At 51.5% G+C, this 22451-nt stretch overlaps 1 protein-coding gene across 5 annotated transcripts in view; it reads right to left on the bottom strand.

The window, feature by feature from the left end:
- Positions 1–7807: 7807 nt before the first annotated feature.
- DNAAF8 (dynein axonemal assembly factor 8) overlaps positions 7808–22451 on the bottom strand; it is a 95578-nt gene continuing 80934 nt past the window's right edge. For 4 of the 5 annotated variants that reach the window (XM_027796402.2, XM_055806422.1, XM_055806423.1 and 1 more), the window contains 5 exons: positions 21160–21280; positions 18353–18570; positions 16671–16756; positions 12647–12716; positions 7808–9479 (listed from right to left, as the gene is read on the bottom strand). In XM_027796402.2, the coding sequence (XP_027652203.2) occupies positions 9402–9479; positions 12647–12716; positions 16671–16756; positions 18353–18570; positions 21160–21280 (573 nt within the window). In that variant the 3' untranslated portion in view covers positions 7808–9401. Of the gene's footprint in view, positions 9480–12646; positions 12717–16670; positions 16757–18352; positions 18571–21159; positions 21281–22451 lie in introns of those variants that run through there. The other variant, XM_055806424.1, reaches the window with a different exon arrangement.

Raw genomic sequence — 22451 nt, 5'->3', positions numbered from 1 at the left:
CCCGCACCACATGGGGTGGTTTCATCAGGGCCGCAGCTGGTGGCAGAAGGGAGAGGTGACCTTGCGGGACAGATCCAGCCACCCCTGGGCAAGGCAGAGCGGAGCTGGCTGCACTTCCATCCCCAGCCCCTCACCGGGGCAGGTCCCTGCCTGGTGGGAGCATCCCACAGGGAACAGCTCTGGGCAAGGCCCTGCCAGGTGCTGGCTGCCTTTGCTCCCGCCTCAGCTGGCCGGGAGGATTTTGGCACAGGACAGAGGAGCGCAGGAGGCTGCCGGCATCTCCAAATTGGCTGCGTGCTCCCTGCAATGTGGTTGGATAGATTTTTTCACCTGAAGATGTTTCTTCCCATGGAAAACCCAGTGTTTTTCATTCACCAGAGTCTTTTAGCTGGAAAATGGGTGGGTTTGTCAGCTTCGGGAGGAGGGGGGTTTACTGCAGTTTTGGAGTATGCTGAAGTGCCAGAGCCCAGGGAAGGTGCTGGGAAGCACACTCAGCCCCGCACACACACTCCCCGCCACCCAAACGGTTGGGTTAGGGCTCAGCTCAGCAGGCCTCCCACGTTGCCATGACAACTGCAGCATCCCAGCTTGGCAAGGATGGGAAATCTCAGCCATGCCCACCATCGCCTTGCCCAGACTGGGCTCTGGATACCTGCACAGGCAGCTCCCCCACCCCAAGACCCAGCTGCCAGCTCAGGGTGCCACAGACAGCACCCCAAGCCCACCGACGAGCGTAAGGTGCTGTTTACACTGGCTCCCAGGTGCTGGTCCACGCTCCTGATTCAGACTTTCCTTCGCATCCCTCCAAAAGCCACAGGGCTGGCAGCAGCAGGGGCAGGAAAGGCTTTTGCATTTCAGGCGAGGCTCTGCCCCTTCACAGCCCGAGTCCAGCTGCTGCGCAAGCGGCACGGCTGCAGCAGCCTCTCCCCAGCCACCGAGCTGCAGCTCCTGCCTGTTCCAGCTCCGCTGCATCCCAGCCAGCAGAGCATCTCCCTGCTAGACACAAAGCCCCCAGGCTACCTCCAAACCCTTCCTGTCCCCACCGGAGGGGACAGGGTGGGCTGCTGGCTTGCAGACCTCACTCCCCCATCACCCCAGTGCTCAGGCAACGGACTGGTGTTACTCCGCGCTAATTAGAGCATCATGACAGGCGGACGTTGCTCTCGGCGGCCTCACAAGACCTCAGCTCTCAGTCTGACGAGACCTGAGCTAAACCCACGCTGCCACCGAGTGAGGGAGAAACTCAGCTCCTCGCCTTGGAGCCTGCTACACCTCCAGAAAGGTCTCGTCTGAAAAGCATTAATACAAGATTAATACAGGCTTCAATAAACAGTGAATCAACCGCTAACAGAGCCCAACTTGTAAGTCATCTGTGACACCTCAAGGGCTTAAAAGCATCCAGAACATGTCTGGAACATGCTTAAAATGGATGTTAATCACCTTGTAGCCCCAAAGACACCGCACCAGAAAAACTTTAGGAGAAGAGGTTGCAGAGGTGACAGGAGAGCTGCCTCATCCCCCCCCCCGCCACCTCAGAGGGGGGTTGGTTTCGAAGTAGGGCTTCCTGAAGCTGGCCTCTGGTCCCTGGCTACACCACCCTCCTGCTGAGCAGCTTCTCCTCCTACCCATCAGCGCTTCCCTTGCTGGAGCTTCACCGCTTTGCCCCTCTGCCTGGCACCTCCCCACCCCCTCTGCTCCCAGCACTGGGCAATCCCAGACTCATATCCCCCCCTTCAGCCTCCTCTTCTTCAGGCAGAGGAAGGCTCAGCTCCCCCAGCTGGAACTGCTCCACTGGGACACACCTGCAGTCACTCGAGGGCCTGACCCTTCCCCAGCCTGGCCTGAGGAGCACCATGAGGGCCCTTTCCCCAGGACCAAGGTCCACTTCAGGGCTCTGGCCAGGGCCCTAGGGTGCCTTGTTCCACTGAGCTGCCCACGGGCACCACTCGCAGCCGCTGCCCAGGGTGACTTGTCCATGGCACGACTGGCCAGCCCACAGGATGCCTGTGACACCTGCTTGGCTCCAAGCCCAAGTGGGCTCCAATATTTGGAGGCTGGGTATCAGAACATGGGCTGTGGTTGTTTGAGAAGTGCAGCAGCAGATACCCAGAAGACAGGGGTAGGTTAGTGGTCAGGAGCTTCTTGGTGGCCTTGAATTTGCTTCACAGTACCACCGCTCAGTGTGTCCAGGTCCGCGTGTTTGGGTACCTCCCTTTGGGGGAGAGGAGCAGCTCTGCAGGATCCAGCGGCACTTTGGTTGGCATCAGCTCTAGCTGGTTGGAGCAGACCAGGATTCTGTGCCGGCTTGCAGAGTCAGGAACTGAACATCACCTTGGCCGGCTTCCAGGCTTCCCAAGGGAGCCTGCATCTTGCGGAAGGACAGGCACGGGGTCAGACACTGGAACCAGCACAACAGTCACATTAGCCTTACAGCAAGTTCCCTGCAGCGTCAGGTACCCAGCTCTGAGTCATCACCCAGCTTTCAACTGGAGACAACCTACAGCTGTTCTTGAGAGCTGCTTGTTCATGGCAGAGCCTCCTCTGCCCCACCACGGGGTGAGCCCAGTCCTCTGTGGGTCTGAAGAGCTGCTCCCGAGCCCTCGGGGCTTGGAGGAGGCAGCAATGACTGGCCAGGCTGCTTTGAGAGGGTATCACCAGCACAGTGTACAGCCACAGAAAGCTCAGGATCTTCTGCCACAGCTCTGGAAAGGGTCAGTCCCACATCCAAAGTCACTGCTCGGAGCATGGAAACACCAATGTGTTGCAGTAACAGCTTCACAGCCCTGTGAGCGCCTGCCACTGCATAGCACAGGCTAAACACCCCCGGCAGCAGCTGCCAGCTAACGCTGGGCTGAGGTGGAGGGATAGGGGCACCCGCCCTGCCCTTCCCCCTCCAGCCCTCCCCAAGTCAGCTGAGAAAGTCTCTGAGATCTCAGCCCCAGCCAGGCCACCACAGCACCAAGGTCTCCTCCAGGAGTTGAGCAGCATAGCTAGGTCCACCACAGCACACAGAGCAGCTTCAGCCCAGAGGCAGCAGACACCAAGCTCCAGCAGAGGAAGGTCTCAGGCAGTCACCAGCAGGTCCATTGGAGCCACCTAAGGGCCCCCACCAGCTGTGGCACCTGGTGATCTTGCTGGAGACAAGAGTTTTCATCTTCAAAAGCTCACCAAGATCTCAGGAGGTTCCTGATGGCTGGAAAATGGCAAACAACACCCTGGCCTTCAAGTGGGAAGGACTCTGGGGGGCCTGCGTAAGCGGTACCCCCGGGGCCAGCCCTCCCCTGGCAGAGCAGCCACACACAGGCCAGAGACCTGGAGCCCAGCAGAACCCCACAGCACAGCCCCAGGCCCTCCCTGAGGGTTTATATACCCCTCCTGGCGGCAGCAGCTGCGTGTGATTGGCCAGGGCCGGAGCAGGGAGATGCAGGATTGGCCAGAGACAGCAGGGTGGCAGGGGATTGGTCAGGAGGCCCCACATCCCAGGCCAATCCCAGCCTGCGGTGGGTCCTACAGCCAAGGGGGGGAGGAGCCTGGTGGGGCCCTGCAGGTCCTGGGGGTGCCGTGGGATGGATGGATGGATGGATGGATGGATGGATGGATGGATGGAGGGAGGCAGGCAGGAAGGAAGGAAGGAATAGATAGAGAGATGGACGGCAGAAGGGATGGACGGCAGAAGGGATGGAAGGAGGGAGGAAGGAATAGATAGAGGGATGGACGGAAGAAGGGAGGGAGGGAGGGAGGGATGGACGGAAGAAGGGAGGGAGGGAGGGAGGAACGGAAGAACGGAAGGAGGGAGGGAGGAACGGAAGGAGGGAGGGAGGAACGGAAGGAGGGAGGGAGGAACGGAAGAAGGGAAGGAGGGAGGGAGGAACGGAAGAAGGGAAGGAGGGAAGAAGGGAAGGAGGGAGGGAGGAATGGAAGAAGGGATGGAGGGAGGGATGGAAGAAGCAAGGAGGGAGGGAGGAATGGATGGAGGGAGGAAGGGAGGGAGGGATGAAGGGATGGGTGGAAAAAAGGAGGGATGGATGGAAGGAGGGAGGGAGGGAGACAGCCAGACCCTACAGCCCCTCTGGCCGAGCTCCCTGGGAGCCCTGGTGGTACCAGCAGCCCCAGCCTGACCCTGCGCCATGTGAAGCCGCGGGCAGAGCTGCTGCCCTGCCTCGCTGGAACACGCCCGGCTGCCCTCCGGGACAGAGCTGTGTCACTGTTGGGTGGTGGCCGTGCCAGGGCCAGGTGAGCCCGCACGAGGCACCGCCAGTGCAGGGCTCCTGCGTGACCCAGTTACAGTGCCCCGGGCTGGTGTTCCTGCCTGAGCCACCGCTGTTCCAATCAGCTTAATTACCCGCATCTGAGTCATCCCCAGCCCCGCGGTACCAAAGCTCCCAGCCCTGCAGACAGACCGCCCTTTGTGCTCCTCCAGCCCCTGTCCGTGGGGAATTGCCAAGTACCAATTAATCCGTGGCTCCTGCTGCGACAGGCCTGGGAGATGGTCCCCCAGGAAGATGGAGATCAAGGAGTGGAGAAGGGCCACTGCCTGCTTGACGGGACAGAGCTGGGACTAGAGCCCAGGTCCTGATCCCACCCCAGGAAGATGACGAAGTGGCTCATGCTTCCCCCACTGGGGACCAGCCACCACTCCTGCCATATCATGGAATCACAGCATGGTTTGGGATGGAAGGGACCTTCAAGATCACCCGGTTCCAGCCCCCTGCCACGGGCAGGGACACCTTCCACCAGCCCAGGTTGCTCCCAGCCCCGTCCAGCCTGGCCTTGGGCACTGCCAGGGATGGGGCACCCACAGCTGCTCTGGGCAGCCTGGGCCAGCACCTCGCCGCCCTCACCGGGAAGAATTTCTTCCTAATAGCTCATCTAAATCTGCCCTCTTTCAGCTTAAAGCCATTCTCCCTTGTCCTATCACTATGGGCCCTACTAAAAAGTCTGTCCCTGTCTTTCCCATAAGCCCCCTTTATGCCCTGCCAGGCCGCTGCAAGGTCTCCCCGGAGCCTTGTCTCCTCCAAGCTGAACCACCCCAGCTCTCAGCCTGTCCTCACCGGAGAGGTGCTCCAGCCTCCCATCATCCTTGTGGCCATTCTGTGATGGCACCATTTGCCCTATCCTCATCCTGGACACTGGCCTCACCAATGCCCAAAGCGTGTCAGCTCTCCAGCACGGCCAGGCCTCTTGCGTGGGGGTCCAGCAAGCCCTGGAGATGCAGACACACCTGGGAATCCAATGGTGGCAGCTCTCAGCCACGCGAGAGGTGCTCACAGCTGTGCCAGTTCGGGCAAAGCAAATATTTGTGCACATGGGAAGTGTGTGGACCAAGATGATCCAGCCCAGTGAGGACGGCTGACAGGGGGCAGCTCCAGCAGCTCCTCCTGATTCCCAAGGCAGCCGGGGGCCTCCAGAGATGAAAACCAGTGCTCAGGTCCCAGGCCACGCTGATGCGGTTCACTGGGAGGGCATCGTCATCTCCACTAGGCTGGTGGGTCTGAGCGGTGACGTGAGACAGTCCTGGTGCTCAGCAGGGGTCATGTGCATACGGCTGGAGCAGAAACAAGTTTTTGGGGTGAATGTAAAAGCTAAGGAAAAAAAACCAAACCCCAACAAAAAACCCAAACCTATTCTGGCCCAAATCAAATCCAGGTGTGTTAGGGGGTTGTTTCAGTTCCAGGTGTTTTGTGTTTTCACATCTGCGTAACGCAGGAGAGGCAAGGCTGATGGGAGACACCAAAGCAGCAGGCCCACAGATTCTGCTCTGAGGTGCTTAATTTTATTTCGGGGTTTTCCTTGTCGTGTTAATTGGGGGGTGTGTGTGTGTAAGAGTCAGTTTGGCCAGACTGCACAACCTCTGAGCAGCTCATGGGTCCGCATCAGTGGCTGCCAGAGGGTGGGCAGGGAGATGTCCCCCACCACCGACCCGGAGCCAGGGCCACCCGGAGAAGGGACAGCCAGCGCGTGCTGACCGGGGATGGGCTGCCCTGGCAGCTCCCTCGCAGAGCAGAGCAGGAAGCCATCGGCCGCCAGTTCAGCTCCTCCACCTGCAAATCGCACCGTCACGTGCATGTGCCTTGCTTGGCACTGAGAAGGGAACCGGTGTGGTCCTCCTCCTCTCACCTGGCTTGGTACCAGCGTCCTGCTGCTGCCGGTGACAGCCAGGTAGCCATTTCTAAGCCTAATTGATAATTAGTTAAATCTGCCCTTGGCACCAAAGGGAACACAGTGAGCTAGAAAGCTATGGCATGAGCGCGGCTGCCTGCCCGTGCCCGCGACAGGGAAGAGCACCCAGCACCTCTGCAGCCCTCAGGACACCGATGCGCCCTATGGCGGAGCAAAGGGCTCATGCGAGGGCTGCCGAGCCCTCCGCACTGCCAAGAAACACGGTGTCACACAGCCCACCGGGGCGCAGCCCTGAGCTCCGTGCCGATGGGGAGCCACCCGGCGCTCGCCTCTCGACGGGCGGTGGGGTTGGGGCCAGAGCGGTGGGGATGGGGCCAGAGCACGGCAGGAAAATGGGAGATCAGCACCAGTCCCGTCTTTCTTATGGCAGGACCCTAAGGAGTTAACGCAAAATGCCACCTACTGTATTTTGTCTCTCCTCCATTGAGGCAGCTCTGACACTGGCAGCAGAACAATGCTAAATTCTGATTAGCTCTGGTTTTCCAGGAAGAGGGGAGGCACAAAAGGGTGGGGAATTAATACTATTCTGCATAATTTTTAATCTAAATTCCATTTCTTTTCTTTTCTTTCCCTACGAAGCAAACAATCTAGGGGGTTTTGTACTCAATTTCTTGCTTTCATAATCTAAATGAATTGTTTGCAAGTAGGAGCCAGCTGCAAAGCTGGCAATCTCCGATCAAATCTGCCTTTCTCCTAGTTCTAGCAATCATTAATTTGCTCCTCAGCTCTGATTAGCTAATCCTGGCTGCCTTGTGGCAGTTTGCAGGGAAAAACAGTGTGTGAGCTGCGGCTCCCTTTGACGGAGCTGGCGCTGGCAGCGGGGTGACGGGATTGATTTCTGCCGTGTCCGCGGTGTCCCTGGTTGTCAGCTCTCTGGAGAGGAGTGGAGTGCTCTGGGAGGAAAGGCTGGCCAGGTTATTTATGGAATCCTGGCATTTTGGAAATATCAGAGGATGATGCTTTCCCCTGCTCTGTGCAGGGCGTGCTGGTTTGTTATGCTGAGACTAATTAGCTGGGCTTTAAAATAGGAACTGAAGACACTGTAGCAGCCTCTCCCTTGAAAATACCTGGGCGCTGCCCCATTTTTACGACGTTGCTGGCGTGCCTGGGGGAGATGGCAGAGCCGTTACCTGTTTCACAGGTGGGAAACTGAGGCACGGCTCTTCACGTGTCGGTGGATGGAGGCTCACGAGGAACAAGCCTCAGCAGCAGGGCTGTCCGGCAGGGCGGAGGTGCGGGGTGGTGCGGGGCGCCTTTGGTGCCAGGCTCTGGTTTATTACATGGCAGATTAAGGGCCATGGTCTCAACTCCCACCACGAAGCTCGGAGAGCTCCTGCCTGCTGGCGAGCCCCGATGGGGCCAGGGGTGTCCAAACGGATGTCACCTCCCCAGGCTGACTGCTGCCAGTCCCCAGAGCTGATGCCACCATGGCCCAGGCGAGTCAGACACAGTGCTGGTGCCCCCCCCCCCCCCCCCCCCCCCCGGCTGGGTGCAGGGCAGCCACCGGCCCCGTGTGCCCCCTTCTCGCGTGTGGCTCTGCAGGCCTTGTCTTTTGGCTGCTATCTGCCTGCGCTTGATTCCAACACGCTCCTCGTTCAGATCAAATTCCCTGAGCGCTGGGGGTGGATCCTTTTAATTTTCATTTGTTTCAAAGCCGTACATGGCTTACAAGCATGACAGAAATGCGCCTGGAGTGCAGGAAATGGCCTACTTAACTGCAGGAGCAGAGCAGGCTCTTCTGTCACGCTGACTCCCAGGACCACGTCCTCCTGGGGGACCAGGGCAGCTGCCTGCTTCTCTTGTGGGTGCCTGTTTCTGGAGCTTCTCTTCAGGAGATGTTTGGTCCCACCATAAAGCCCGAACAGCTTGTCCAGGCGGAACAGTGCCGGGGAGCAGAGGTTTGGAGGGTACTTCCCAGATTCTGACACCAAACGGCTGTGTGAGGCTGGGGCAGGCCCGCTGTCCATGTCCCCCCTTCGCCCACCCGACTGCAGCTATCTCTTTTTGCTGTTTCAAAGCAGCTTAGAGAAGGGGGAAGACTGTGCCAGGGCTGTTACCAGCTGCGGAAGCAGAGCTTGCGGAGATAGACTGCTCTCAGCTTTTGGGCTTACTGGACACTTTGAGCCTAGTCTGAAAGGGGACAGAGATCTCAAGGGTGTTGCACTCTCACTGTTTGTGCGAGCCGACGGCTGGGGAGGAGGACTCTTACCAGGCTCTTATGGAGGGAAGGGCTGGGCACAGAGGGGGTTCACCCTGCCAGCAGCACCCAGAGGTGAGCTGGCCAGCCAGCTGCACGCTGCTCTGCCTGAACACCACCTGGAGAACGCACAAGGACTGTTGGGGCCACCTCTGTGATGTCTGGCACTAGATGCGTGCGCATGTCTAAGCCTTTGCCTTAGGAGGGCAGAGCAGAAAACGAGCCCCTCTGGGCTGAGAAGAGCCTTCCCCAAAGGAGCTGAACATGCCCTGTGGGTCCCAGGAAGACTGAGGACCTTTGTATTAACAACCGCTTCCTTGTGGGAAAGCTCGTGGAAAGGGCTCGCCGAGGAAGATTCGTGCTAAAACGAGCAGCTGCTGTGAAAGCAGGAACGAGAGGAGGGGTTGCGTGCCCGTGGGAGGGCAGCGAGCTGGGGCTGGGCGCAGGCAGCTGGCAACAGGGCTGCTGGAGCAGGGGCAGGCGAGCGCTCAGCTGTCCGGCTTTTAGTCTCACTCAATGGCTCTACCTGGTGTACTGAACTCTCCAGGGATTCAACCTTCCCTCAGACTATTTACATTTTATTTACTGTGGTTTGGTCTTTGGTTCAAAGAACACAGTAGCAGCAGAAAACAGAGTCTCTCCGTAATGTCTTTGAGGCCTGGAGTCCCCAAGCACACGAGAGAAAGACAGTAGTAAACACCTGCCCCTGTATTTACTTTACTTCCTGAGTTTTTCTCAGCCAGAGGAACCCTCCAAACCCTCCACAAACACAAGCAGATTGTCTCTGAATGCATTCCACTAGAAACCACGACTACGGTTCAGAAAGATTTGGTTTTGGGCACTGGTCCCTACTCCCACCACTCTCATTTATCTTACTGATGCTTATACCATACTTCAGGCTTTATGTTTTAATGACAAACAAGTATTAGTGCTCTTAGAGGCTGAGAGTCCCCTGTGTGTCCATCTGCACAGATACCCGCAGTCGCATCTGCCCACGGGCTGCTTGGGGGCACCGATCACTTGGCTAGCAATCCTGGGATTCAATTTGGTGGATGCTCTCGGATGTCAGGGAGTCAAAAAGGCAACAGAGCAGCTCTTCAGCCTGGGGAGAAAAGAAGGAAGGGGTTGGGGGAGAGCTGTGATATCCGTGCATTGCAAAACACTTTGTTTTCAGAGATGGGTTTCTCATGCATGCTGCAGGCAGGCAGCATAGGGAAGACATTTACCAGGTCAAATTAATCCCAGCACAGAGGTGGCTGTTAGCGTCCCACAGGAGGGAAGTGTCTGTTAGTTGTGAGCACTGTTTGGCCATTCTCATGATTCACTTTTTCAAGGAATTAAAGAAAAACAGCTACATGCAAAGTGCCAAATGGGAAATCTAACTCCCTCCTGCAGCTGCTCTGCCTCTCCTTCCCGAACCTCGCTCCTGTGCCGCTCTTTGGCATGGATGCTTCGGAGGTGGGGAGGCCAGCTTAGTGCCAGGGGCTTCAGGACAAGTCTGTAATTCTGACTGCGCTAATGAACACCGTGTTCCCCTAAAGCATTATACTTGCTGTGCTGACGGTCCACCCTACACAGCCCTCGGGGCCCTCCTCCTGCCAGCACTCTGCCTCTCCTCATAGATTTTTAGGTCTCTTTTGTAGGACTCCAGCCCTTCTGCCTGCTGCTGAGGGGCTAAGGATCATGCCAGCAGCGGCTGGGATGTATTTTCTCAGTGTCACTCTGCTTCAGTCCCAGATTTCAGCCATCCCCGCAGGGAGGGAGATGCTGGAGCAGCCATGTGGCTGCTGGCAACAGCTTCAGGGCTCCAGGCGGAGTGGAGGGATTAGCTCCCTGCCAGTGGAGTCTCGACTGCACATCCGTGAGCTCGGGCTGTGCAACGGCTGTGCCATCTCCCTGCTCTGACCTGCTAATGGTGGCAGGTGATGACATCCTGCACATCTGGCCACCCCAGCCTCACGATCGCATCCCAGCCACAGTGCAGAGCTGCATGTGAGGAGAAACTGTTCAGCCACAGGACATCCCTGCCCTGAGGCTAGGCACAGTGCTCACGGACAACTCTCTTCTGTGGCTGGGGAGGTTCCAGCTGGGGTGCGGACCAGGCGCAGGGACATCTGGGACTGCCCCACAGAGTTCTGCTGGAAGTTCAACAGCCCCTAATGGTGGCACCAACACAACATGGTGCTCTCACTTCCAGATGTGAGCTGGTCTGCCTGTGCCCAAGATAAGCCCGCACGGGGAGCAGGCATCTGCAGGGTCACGGCGTGAGAACAAGGAACTTGCAAAGCATGAACGCATCTGCTCCTCAGGCAGATGTTTCAAATCGGACAGGTGAAAAGTGCTACAGAAAAGTTTGCTTCTCCCAGCGACTGCACAGGGACACAAGACAACTAGTCTAGACACAGATGTCAGCACTGAAACAGTCCACATTTGGAAAGCTGATTTCTCATCCTATTGTCTAGTCCCGAATCACACCGGGAGCAAATATGAAATTCCTTTCTGCTTCCATGGCTCGCCTCCACCAGTAAATGCTGCAGCTCTGCTCAAACCATGAGGATTTGAAATCTATATTCATTTAACCCTGCTGAACTTTGCCTGATATCATGTCGTCGCTCATTAGCTTTGACCTGGAAATCCTGGCTGACATTTCATAAACTCATTAGCAAGAGATCAGAGGATCAAACATCGTTTCTAGGGATAGCCTTTGAGGTACAGTCATTCCCCAGTGAGCTTGCTCCTCAGATCTCACTCTGTGATCTCCAAACCTACCCTGAACTTAGGAGCAGAAGCCCCATTTCGCAATAAAATTTTCTTGCTGCTGTGCTTCTCGCAACCCACAATGAGAAGCGCTGCACCCACCGCTGTCCCAGGACTAGGCTCACTGTCTAAAGCCTGAACTGCTGCGAGTAGCCCCTGCTTCCACCAGCACAGAGGGATTTGATTCAGTGGCCTGGGCTGCCAGAAACAGGGAGAAGGGCTGAGCATATTTGCTTTTTCTTTTATCTATCACAGAAAGTACTGTAAGCCTCTTTCTGATAGGCTGATTCCCCATAGCTGTGAAGCAGAAGGGATTTTATGTCAGCCAGAGATATGTAATGTCCTTTCCAAAGCAAATCAGGAGACAGCCTGGACTCGCTGCCCTGTCACATTACTTGGCAACAGCCTGGCACCCTGGCAGCAGTGCGCCCTGTGCTATGACAGCCTTGCAGCTATCACAGAGCTGTGCAGGCAGACCCTCCCTGGCACTGCAGCGCGGGCAATCCCAGCTACGCCCACGGAGAATTTTACTGCACCTTAGGGAAAGCTGCTGAAAACGGCAGCTGGACGACTTTTGGGAAGTTTGGGGTAGTTTTGCCTTGTGTTAAAAGCAGGAACACAGACTTCAAAGAGGGTTCTGTGTCTTTTGAGGTTCAATCCTTAAAGCACCGGTACTCTAAGGTACTTGGGTACTCACTGCTGCTGAAAGCAGCAGCTCTGATACGCTACATGAGGTTACAAACATCTCTCTCTCCTGCTGTTTTTTTGGGGAAGCAAAAGGGATCCAGAGGAGAGGTGTGTCCGCTTGCTACCATTTCTCATTCCCCCGCCAATTCTTTTACACCTCCTAGTCCTAACTCTTCAGGCACTGCCTCCTCTATGCAAATCTCTCCCTTGTTTTGTACTAAACTTCGACGATTACAGCCAGAGTTTTAAAGGTATTTATGCAGTTTATTCCCATTAGCTGCCCACAGGTCTGGAGCTTAGCGTTTCCTTTCTTGGGATGAGCTACTGAGAAAATATTCAGCTAGCCCATCCCTGGAATGGCTAATGGCTTAATTTCTGCTCTTCCGTTTGGAGGATTTGGGCTTCTGGAACAACTTCCTGAACATAGGATCTGCCAGCTTGGCAGTAGGGCTGAACAAGCATTTCCTGTCACTAATTTTTGACAAGTATCACAGTTATCTTACTAAGTGATGTAAGTGCTTCACACTTCTACGCAAAAAGTAACTGACATCTATGAAAATACTGAATCTTTATCAAAGTCTCCAAATATTTTGATTCAAACAGTGCCACCGCTGTAACATGGAAGACAGTTTGAAAGGGTTTTGGTCCCACCTTCTGCCATGTGCTGGGCTCTCAGTATAAGCCAAGGCTTGGGGCTGTCATGAGGCACCACCTCCGTCTCATACAACTTAAAATTTTCTTCTAAAATCCAACCAATTTTGACAAGTTTCATTCATCACAGGGGCACAAAGGACACACATCTGTACCATAAACTTCTCTACTTGCCTGATTCTCATTTTGGGGATATAGCAGATGCTGTGCAGTGTCCAGGACCGACTGCTTCTGCCAACAGACTCTGGGTGTAAAGAAAAATGAAAGCCAGTGTTACTTTGCCATCTAAGCTCTCAGAGACTGCAGATGACCTAGCTTTGAGGAGGACTATGCCCTGTGCCAGCAGCTCTGGCCATGTGCATCTGTTACTGAACTTCTTTACACAGATAAATCCTGGGTTTTACAAAGCTTTGTATAAATGGATTTGGATTCTTAAAATATAAGCTTTCAAACGAACAGTAATGACCTGTTGCATAATGGGGCAGTGGGAAATACATATAAGTGTAGATAGATAGCTCTGTGTGAGGGTCTTTTTCTCAACAAAAGATAATCTGTGTGTTTTCCCCCCAAAACGGGACTTTCTAAGCTGCCTTCAGCAGCAGAGTCTGCTTCACTAGTCCTTGTCTTGCTCTGGTTCACCTCAAGCTACACATGAGCTGACCACAAGACATATTCAAGAGAAATTAAAAGGCAAGACACACATTTCAAAACTGCCTTTTAAATTCACTCTATGTACATTCAGATTCTCAGGCTTGAAAACTCTCCAGAGGCTTTGGAAACCACTCCCTGCCCCCATATCCAGGTATTGTGCTTGGCAACAGTTTTCCCTTCAGTGGTTTTCAACAGCTCTGAGATTTTACATCTCGCGTGTTCATTTTTTTTATTTCTACACCTCCTTTCCCTCCAAAGCTCCCAGCGATGAGCTTCCTATAGGGATAACATCACTCCCTGCTAACAGCAATTAACACTTGGTAAGAACGTTTCATCAGCGAGAATAACGTCCAGCTAAGTTCCTTAACATTTGCCTTTTGTTCTGATTGCACTACATTGTCTAAAACCAGGAGAGTGTCAGGCCTAGTCTACACTTTGATTTTCGTCTGATGCAGCCAGGTTTTCGGTGTGCTTTCGTCGAACACCACTTACTGAGTTCAGTACAATGTTAACTAGGTGAGCTCCTGAAGACTGTGCACAATATAGTTAGGTCCTAACAATCTCATGGGCATCTGAAACTACTTTTTAAAAGTTCAGATAACTAGAGAGCAGTAATCGCCACTAAATCAGTATCACCTATTAAGGCAGCAAAGTCTAGTTTTCCATGCATAAAAAGCAGAGCATGCCTTTCTTCCAGGAGCTGCTTTGAACCTACTTGTAAATTCTTCCCTCTGCCACCCTGCAGCTAGGAAATCTGGCTGTAAAAACAAGTTATGACAGGGAAAATTCAAATGCTTTATACTGGAGATCCAGGCAGCCGGATGCTGACAGAACAAGAAAGGTAGGTCTCACATCATTTTTCCCTGTCTGCAGATAGGAGCGTGTCACTTCCTTCTCTGGATTCTCCCCCCAGGTCCCCATTGCTCTTAAGCTTTGCTTCAGCTTCCCCTCACCTCTTCCAAACACTTACTTCACTCTGCCCTATGAGTTACCCTTGGCACCTTCCCAGATTCTCCCCGATTCCTAATTTGGCTCCACTCTTGGCAGTCAATCAAACTCACAGGCTGCTTTTGTGCCCCCACCTGCATAAATTTTGTCCATTTCTCTGCTCTTCCTGCCCTTTGGTGCAGAAATAATGCCTTCATAGACATCCAGAGGACAGAGTGGGCACTGCTGCTGCTGAACAATAATCGCTACACACTTACGAGGGTCTGTGTCTGTCTTCAAGGCAACTGCTCTGCACTGCACATCCTCCAGCAACTGAATGTCTCTCCTTGACGTGCCACTGCTAGAGCTGGCTTAGGAAAGCTTTAATAGGCTCTGAACTATGAGCAGTTATACTAGCAAAGCCTGCATTGTTCCTCTCAACACCTGATTCCTCCTTCTTATCACAGCCCATCTCTGACATCATATCCCAGGCTTCCATACAGATGGCAATGTTTCTCCCCCTGGCACAAAGCCTAAGTAATGTGGCTCAGCTGTGAATCAACTCCCAGGGCTGTAAAATAATCTCTTTCACCCTGGTGCTTCAGCAATGCAGCTGAAATGCAGGCCAGAACCTGTGCAGGTATTGGAATCCTGGGCCACGGCAGTAGGAGTGAAATAAATACACAGCGATTTACTCAGTACAAGAAAGGTCACATGGCTCCTGCTGATGGAGTCGTAAGTGTAATTAACCTCAGATGTTGTTCTGAAATGAAGATGTCTTATGAAGTGTCCTTATGAGACACTAGTTAAGTCAGGCTGGATTTTCAAAGATATTTGCAAAGTTGATTTTAAACAGGATGATGGCTTATGATACAATAAGGGTATGAGTTTACTGTTGGCTAAAGCTGATCACTGCCTCCCCATCCTCAGGCACACCCTGCTGCCCTCTCCCTTCCACAGGTGTCATTGATCATGAAAGGCAAATATTTTTTTGTAGACCTGGTTTTAAACGGCAGCATGATCACTAGTTCTGGTACTAGGGTAAGAGGCAGAGTAAAACCTGCCATTTGGGAGTGCCTCCTAACAGCCATAATTTATGCACATGTATTTTGCAGTTCGGCAAGGAAGTTTATCCTTCGTACAGACAGCAATACTGGCACAGCCCAGGATGAGGGGTGACAGATGCAGCTGAGACTGGCACCTATTCCTCCCTGCTTCCTCCTCAGCCCCTTGGCTCACTGTGAAGGGCAGTGAGAAGCCACTGCAAGGTTTGCTCTGGGGGTGCTGCCTTGAGACTGCCAATCTTAAAACACGTCAAGTTAAGCCTACAGAAGAGGGAAGCACTGGCTTGCAGCTGACCTTGTTATACAGCACCCATGACTCTGATGAGCAAAAGCCTGGGGAAAATAAAGAGGTGGGTAATCTTGTATTGGCTGCCAGCTGTGCTGCCAGCCACTCTCCCAGAACTGCCTTCAGCACTGATCTCTGTGGTTCCCAACAGCCCGCTTTTTTCCAGTGAACCAGCGAAAGGGTGGGAGAAAACTCACTAGAAAGGTCTTTGCTTCCTTTTAGTGCTATACCTTGCAGGGTGAAGGGCTTGGGATATGGCTCCCAAGGGTGTGATTTTAAATGAATTGGAGCAATGTCTAAATTTTGTCATTAGCTTAAAAGCATTTTCGAAAAGTTACTGGTGAAATTTGTTCCAACTGTTTTTCCCAGGTATGGCTCTGTGACTGAGCACTGTAACATTTCATCAAAGTACGAGAACTCCAAGGTGTCTACCAACTTGGATGTTCAGATTTGATCCCCTTGGTGCTTGTATCCTTGAATTCCTTATTCCTGTCCCGTTGACAGCGTTACCTGGAAGCCCTCCGGATGGTACAGCCAAAGTCATAACAGTCTTATCAGTGTGGCTGCTGGACTGACTGCTCTATACCAAATGTGTCAGGAAAAAGACTCACTTAGCTTCCTTTGCCAGATGAAACCATGTGCATAAACTACATGTCGCATTGCCAAATACCAGCCTCTGTGCAAGGAAACTTTCCCTCTGGGGAACCGTGGGTTAATTGGCCTGATAATCATTCTATTTCACTAATCAGTCCCTGTAGAGGGGTTCTGTTTGTTTTACCAGGCTTATACATCCTCCACCCAGCATTTCTGGTGATTTATTTAGGAGGCTAATTTTTGATTTTGCTCTCTGGCATTATTTTAAGAATTTTTTTTTATAGCAAATGTAAAATCTGCTAAGATATTTCTCCTAGGAATTTTATTGATTCAGCAGGTCTATTCCCCATGTGAGCCCTTATTTCAGAGAATTCCCTGTATTGGTGGAGCCACGCTGCCAAGCCTCACAGACACTCCAAGCCCTTTAGCAAACAACGCAACTTGGTATTTTAAGGTCCTGAGCATAGGACACATGACTTTGAAAGCAGGGAACACTACAGGGTATTGACCTATTAACAACAACATAACTTGGGTTGCCTTTGACTGGCACCTGACCTCGTGAAGTGCAAGCTGGAAGTGAATTACAAAGAAGAAAGTCAGCTGCCCTCCTTCAGATCACAAGCTCTCTAGCAGGGGGTTGAGACAGTGCTGTTAAAGCGATACTGTCCTCACTTACCTGTCCAGCAGGGAGTCGAAGCAAATGACTGCATTGTCTCGCTGTGCTGCTAGCACCAGGCACAAACCGTCCATTAAGAGGGAACACTACAAGGGAGGGAAAAACAGAGCTTTGGTGTTGCTATCCACTTAAATAAGTCTGTAAGCCTCACTGATGAACCGCTGACAGCACAGATAACTGCTTGTGTGCTGTGTGAGGGGATGAAAGTCACAAAGCAACACTCTTTCAAACTGAAAGACTATCATGTCTGAACTGTTCGTTATCCTGCTCCTATGGCATACTATTATTCCTGTTCCCTTCTCTCAGAGTGAAAATAAGCAGGTTACTTACGTGTGTTATTCAGTTACTAAGTCTGCTGGAAGCAGGAATATGGAGATAATGGTAAATGTTGAGATATTGCAGCAGAAACACTTATCACTTGAAGGAGCACATCTCCCTTCTGGCAAGGGAAAGCAAATGCTGTAATGTTCACCTTTGGCTCAGCAGTGCCAGAGCCTTCTGGAAACATGCCAGCTCTGCCCAGAGTAATTCAACTCTGAGAGGAGGAAGTGGTTCCATCACCAGGAGAGCAGTGCTGCTGCCATGGCTCTCCTTCCCACACGCTGATTTGCTTTGTCCTTCCTAGAGAGCTGCGCACATTCCCATGTGCAGAGGGCTGGCATCCTTAGGGGAACCACAGGAGAAGAAAGTAGTGCTTAGACTAATTGGATGCTAGAGGTAATTGCTATTCTATACAGATGTACTTCAAAGGGATGCTGTCAATTTAAAAAATCACAACCTGGAAAGATCTTACCTGTTCTTACAACAGATAAGACCTGAGACTCTTATAACTGAAAGGCTGGAAGCACAGATGTTTGTATTTTTTCAGAGGGACTGCTGTGAATCTCTGACAGCCCTCTGTTGATTGTTACTTCCAGTATAAGTAGTCTCCCGCCTTGTTTACTCAGTGCTCCTGACAGCCCTTTCTTGCACATTGTACCTTACTGCTTTGCCCCAGTAAGGTTCCTGAAATGGTGGGCTTCTCCTACACAAAGTGCAAGGAGAAAACCAGTCTGGGCCAGATACTCTGCTGATGTAAAGCAATGTATCTGCTCACCCCAGAAGCACGTCTCATGCTCAAGCCCCGTGAGCTGTTGCTCAAGCCCCACGCTGGACTGCAGCTTGAGCTGTCAACACCAACTAAAGGCGAAGCACAATGAAATCTCTGCCTAGGACTCCAGCGCACAGTCCAAAAAGTGGAAGGGTTATTTAGCATTGTAGAAGAGGATTAATGGGGAGCAATTAGAGAAAGGGAAATAGAAACTATATTTATATGGAAAAGCAAGACAGGAGACTGCAGCAGAACATACATAATAGCAGCAACTGCGCACTAATAGGTGAATGGAATAAAATGTTTAAACAGGGATGTGCCAGCACATTAAGGACACGTGTCCACACAATGATGTCAAGGTTAGGTGTCAGTGAGCTAGCGGAGATACAGGAACACAAGGTACAGACTAGCTAGCAAGGCACATGGCCCATGTTACTTACCAGCAATATCAGAGCTCAGATGCAGTGCTGTGCTAATATTGCTACCAAAGCAAGTTTGCTCAGAGCTAGCCTGGGTATCTTAGCACAGCATGGCATTAAAAGGCTCTTCTTTTGTGTGAAGCAAGCAAAGCACAACTCCAGCTGTTTCATACCTTTGCTGCAACACCGCACTTTGCCCTGCTTAGCGTCTCAGAAATGCAGTGAGCTTGTGGTGTGTCCAGAACAGTGAGGCGTACTCCAGTCACTGTGAAATCTTTGCCAATAAGCTGATCAAGCAGTTCGACATAAGGTGGGTGCTCTGAACCCCGAAGGATTATCCCAGGCAATAGGAGACAAGTGGTTTGGCAGAGGTTATCAAGCAATGGCCGATCTGATGGGAAAAGGTCAAAACACAATAAATGCTTGCTTTATATCTACCCCCAACAACTATCAGCCCTCTATGTAATTCGTCCCTGCCACAGACAAGTAACTGGAAGATCAGAGGCACTCAGGCATTGTCATATTGTTTGGGGTGTTCGCAGATGCAATTGCTCATCCTGAACTGTCAAGCTGCTGCATGCCTATTGTGTACATATCTGGAGATCACAAGACAGCAGCAGTGACCCCATTTCAGGAGTCAGACAAGGACAACTGCTGGTTTGCTACAGGAGATACTATTCCATTTAATTTCTTGCAAGCAAAGGAATCTGTTAATCCAGCTGCTTTCATAATCCAAAATGTAATTCTGATCAGCATACATAAAACTCAATGTATTTCATATTTTCCTCATGGTAAATCTGTCTGACCATTAGGCAGCAGCTTTGTGATAATTATTTGCTACGAGGAGAGGTTTCTTTGTGTGCAAGAGCTACCTCTAGTGTTCACGATGAGACCATAAAGTGAATGACGTGTCTGGCTTGCTGGAGGCACTTACTATATTGTGTCTGGCAGTTCAGAGATCACGTGTACTTGCCTTTCCAGGACACTAACTCTTTGAAATACATTTTCTGAGACACAAACACATCAGGGCTATACATTGGTTTCCTTTTTACTCTCCCTAGACATCTTCAAAGCAAAGAGATTCTCATGCATCAGGAAATTAGGGGCAGATTTGCTCCCAACACTGGGCCTGTACCACTCTTGCAGAATATCTGCTTTCTCCACAACAAGTTGTTTTTTTTTTTTTTTAATTTTCCACAATCCTCTCTAAAAATTAAGAAGTGCTTTAGTCACAGCAGACCTGCGCTACAGGTCTGGTCCTTTCCCATTGTGCAGTAAGTTGATGGGGGAAATACCTTGCCTGTCAGCATCACAGGGTATTTTGGACTGAGAACACCCGCAAGTCTCCTCTCACTGCAGCTTTGTGCTCTGAATACAGCTTGAACTGACATACCCCACCAGAAACACAACAATGTGATCACATGTCTGCAGCTCCCCAGACAAGAAGGTCAGACAGCTACATGCAGAACAGTCTGGTTGCCTCAAAAAAGCTGCTGTTACATACACACAGTTGCCAAGTTCTTGTTTCAGGACTCATACAACAGCTTGGGAATATCAGTAATGCTGCGAGATAGGCCTCACCCCGCACTGCAGGCATCAGTTAAGTCTTAAACCTTCATGCAGTCAGTCTCTGATGTATTAGTGTGCAATGTAAGAAAAGGAGCTTGCTTGAGGATTTGTGATTTTTGTAATGATCACGAAGGATGTGTAGGGCATAGCCCAAAGCCAACATAAGACAGAGGAAAAGATCTGATCGATACTTACCTTTGGAAAAATCCTCCTTCAGAGAGCCTCTACACAAAAATGATTTTGCGCCTACCAAGCAGCTATGCTATCATTAAGGCAAAGGCCTTGACTTACTACCATCCTCCTTGCGCTCCTACATGTGCCATCTCATGCACCTGCTGGTATGGGGTCAGTGCCCAAAAGTCCTGTTATCAGTAAGGGTTTGAGGTGGGATGTGATGGTCTGTAATCGGTACCATTTTTATCATACTCTTCTGCCAGTTCACAAGAGTCTTGTGGTTTTACTGATAGGATTAACAACTGCAGCAATCAGGTGTAGCACAGGAACATTTTCTCAGCTGCCCACCCTCCTGCTTGCCAGTCACATCAGAACTCAAACTACAGGAATGAGTGTGACCCAGTTCCAAACAATTCTGCTCCCCAGTGAACACCACAGGGATGCTTTACCTGGTCACTGCTTATTTATAAAGGCTTGTGATCAGTCTGCAATAACCCAGCATGGAAGCATCCCCATACGTTAGTTAAATCTCCTGACGTAAACAGTGCTGCGTCACAGCCTGTGTTGTATGCATGTCTATTAAATACAACCAACAGCAAAAGCCTGGAGAAACCGTAGACATCTGAGGGAACTGGCAGGCTTGTAGAACTTCAAATCAAAGTCAGACTAGGGATAACTGGAAGTAATTTTGAGCTGGCAGCTGTTCAGTAGCAAGTGGGAACTGAGTGAGATCTCAGTCCAGTTCCTGAGAGTTAGACATCCACGCTGCCAACAGCACTCCCTGCATAAATTGTTATTTATCTACCCACAGAACAAAACTCTCACAATCGCCCATCCCTATGGTGTCTTGGTCTCTTCTGTGGCAGGCTTTGAATAGACATGCAAACCATAAGTGGACAAGTTGGTGTTGAAATGCATTGAGGAAGTTCAGCAGAGAAATGTGCACGGTTGCTTACAACTAGCTGTGCTGACAGTGCTTGCTCTTCTGCTGGCGGTAAGGTCAGCACTTCTGAACAGCCCTATATTTAAACTCAAGGAAGCAGTGGCAGCGGAAAGGCCTGGCAGGTCAACAGTTAAATGGCTGGACTCCCCGGGAGCTGTTCTTTGCAGCTCAGAGTTGTCTCTTCCTTCTGAAAGGACATCAATACCAAATCCTGCGGCCACCAGATGGTTTGTCTTGCTGTCCAATTAATCAATAACAGTCTCAGTCTATAACGAGGGTTACACGTTTCCTTACCAAGATTGCACAGCTGCTCAGAGCGCAATAAATCGCGTTGCCCTCCTGTTTCACGTTTTATGATCTTGCGCTGCTTGCTGATGTCCAAACTGACTATGGGGTCACGTTTCAGGTTATAGATCTGCAGGAGGGAAGGGGAGGAGAGAGAGAGGCAAGTCATGTGAACACCATTACCTAATCAGGAAGGATAACACTTCTTAAGCATTGATTTAGGCGAGCTGTGAAGCTTTTGTCGGTGTTGCATATTTCTGTAATTGCCAGCCTAGAAAACACCTGCTTGTCTAGAGGTACAAGAACATTTTCCATGCATTTTTTTTTTATTTAGGCTTAATTCAATACGGCATCTTGCCATCCTTTTAAAGGTTCTGTAACCAGACATCTTCCTAAGGTCTCTGCTCCCAGCTTTTCAAGGCCAGAAACTTAAGGCCTGTGCGTGTCTGATGTCTATCTAGTGCCACACTGGTGTGCAGTGGCTCTCTTCTGTCTCTGAATGAACTGGTACATCCATGCATCCCAGCACAGTGCCAACATGATGCTCTGGAATGAGCTGCAGCGGGGGAGCATCCACATTAGTGAAGCACATTAGAGATGGAGCCGGCTTCTTCCAGTTCCACAGCTAATCCCCTTGGACTAACTCAGCTGGGTCACCTCTGCGTCACGTGGACATAGCAAGGCTCAAAAATTTCCATCCCTTCATTGGGCATAACCCAATCATCTCAAACTCTGGTTTTAAGAAGAAAATTACCAGAGTGGAAATGACATATAAAACTAGTTAAAGCAGGAAAGACTTACTGCTTCATTTCAGCCACTGACAAATAACAGTGGTTTGAATCAGAGACCAGCAGCTGCATAGCGTGAAGGGCCAGATGAGCAGGAGTGGGCCACACCAATACTGGCAGGCTTCTCAGCGCTGCCTACAATGCAAGCCAAGAGGCAAGAGTCCAAGTCTTTATGCCTCTATCTGCGAGCAAAGAAGGATGCGGGCACCCAGCAGCTCTGTAAACAGTGCATGTACTTTATAGTGTGAGATGTCTTAGGTGAGACAGCTCCACCCTTTTCATTGCTGTGGACTGATACCTCTGCTGGCAGGGCACAAGGGACAGCACTCTTGTCACACAAATAGGGCAGTGCTCCAAGCTGTGTCTGGATGTATACAGACTCTGTAGGAGACACTCAGCAACCAGTGATTTACATTATCAGCCATCCTACTTCATCTCCGTTCCCGAACGCTATGCGAGAAAAGCTGGTAAAAAACCCCAACAGCCTCTGGGCTGCTGCATCTTAGCAATCAT

The sequence above is a fragment of the Falco peregrinus genome, chromosome 5, assembly GCF_023634155.1.
Source record: "Falco peregrinus isolate bFalPer1 chromosome 5, bFalPer1.pri, whole genome shotgun sequence".
In the NCBI taxonomy this organism is placed as follows: domain Eukaryota; kingdom Metazoa; phylum Chordata; class Aves; order Falconiformes; family Falconidae; genus Falco; species Falco peregrinus.
This window is presented reverse-complemented; position numbering and strand designations above follow the sequence as displayed.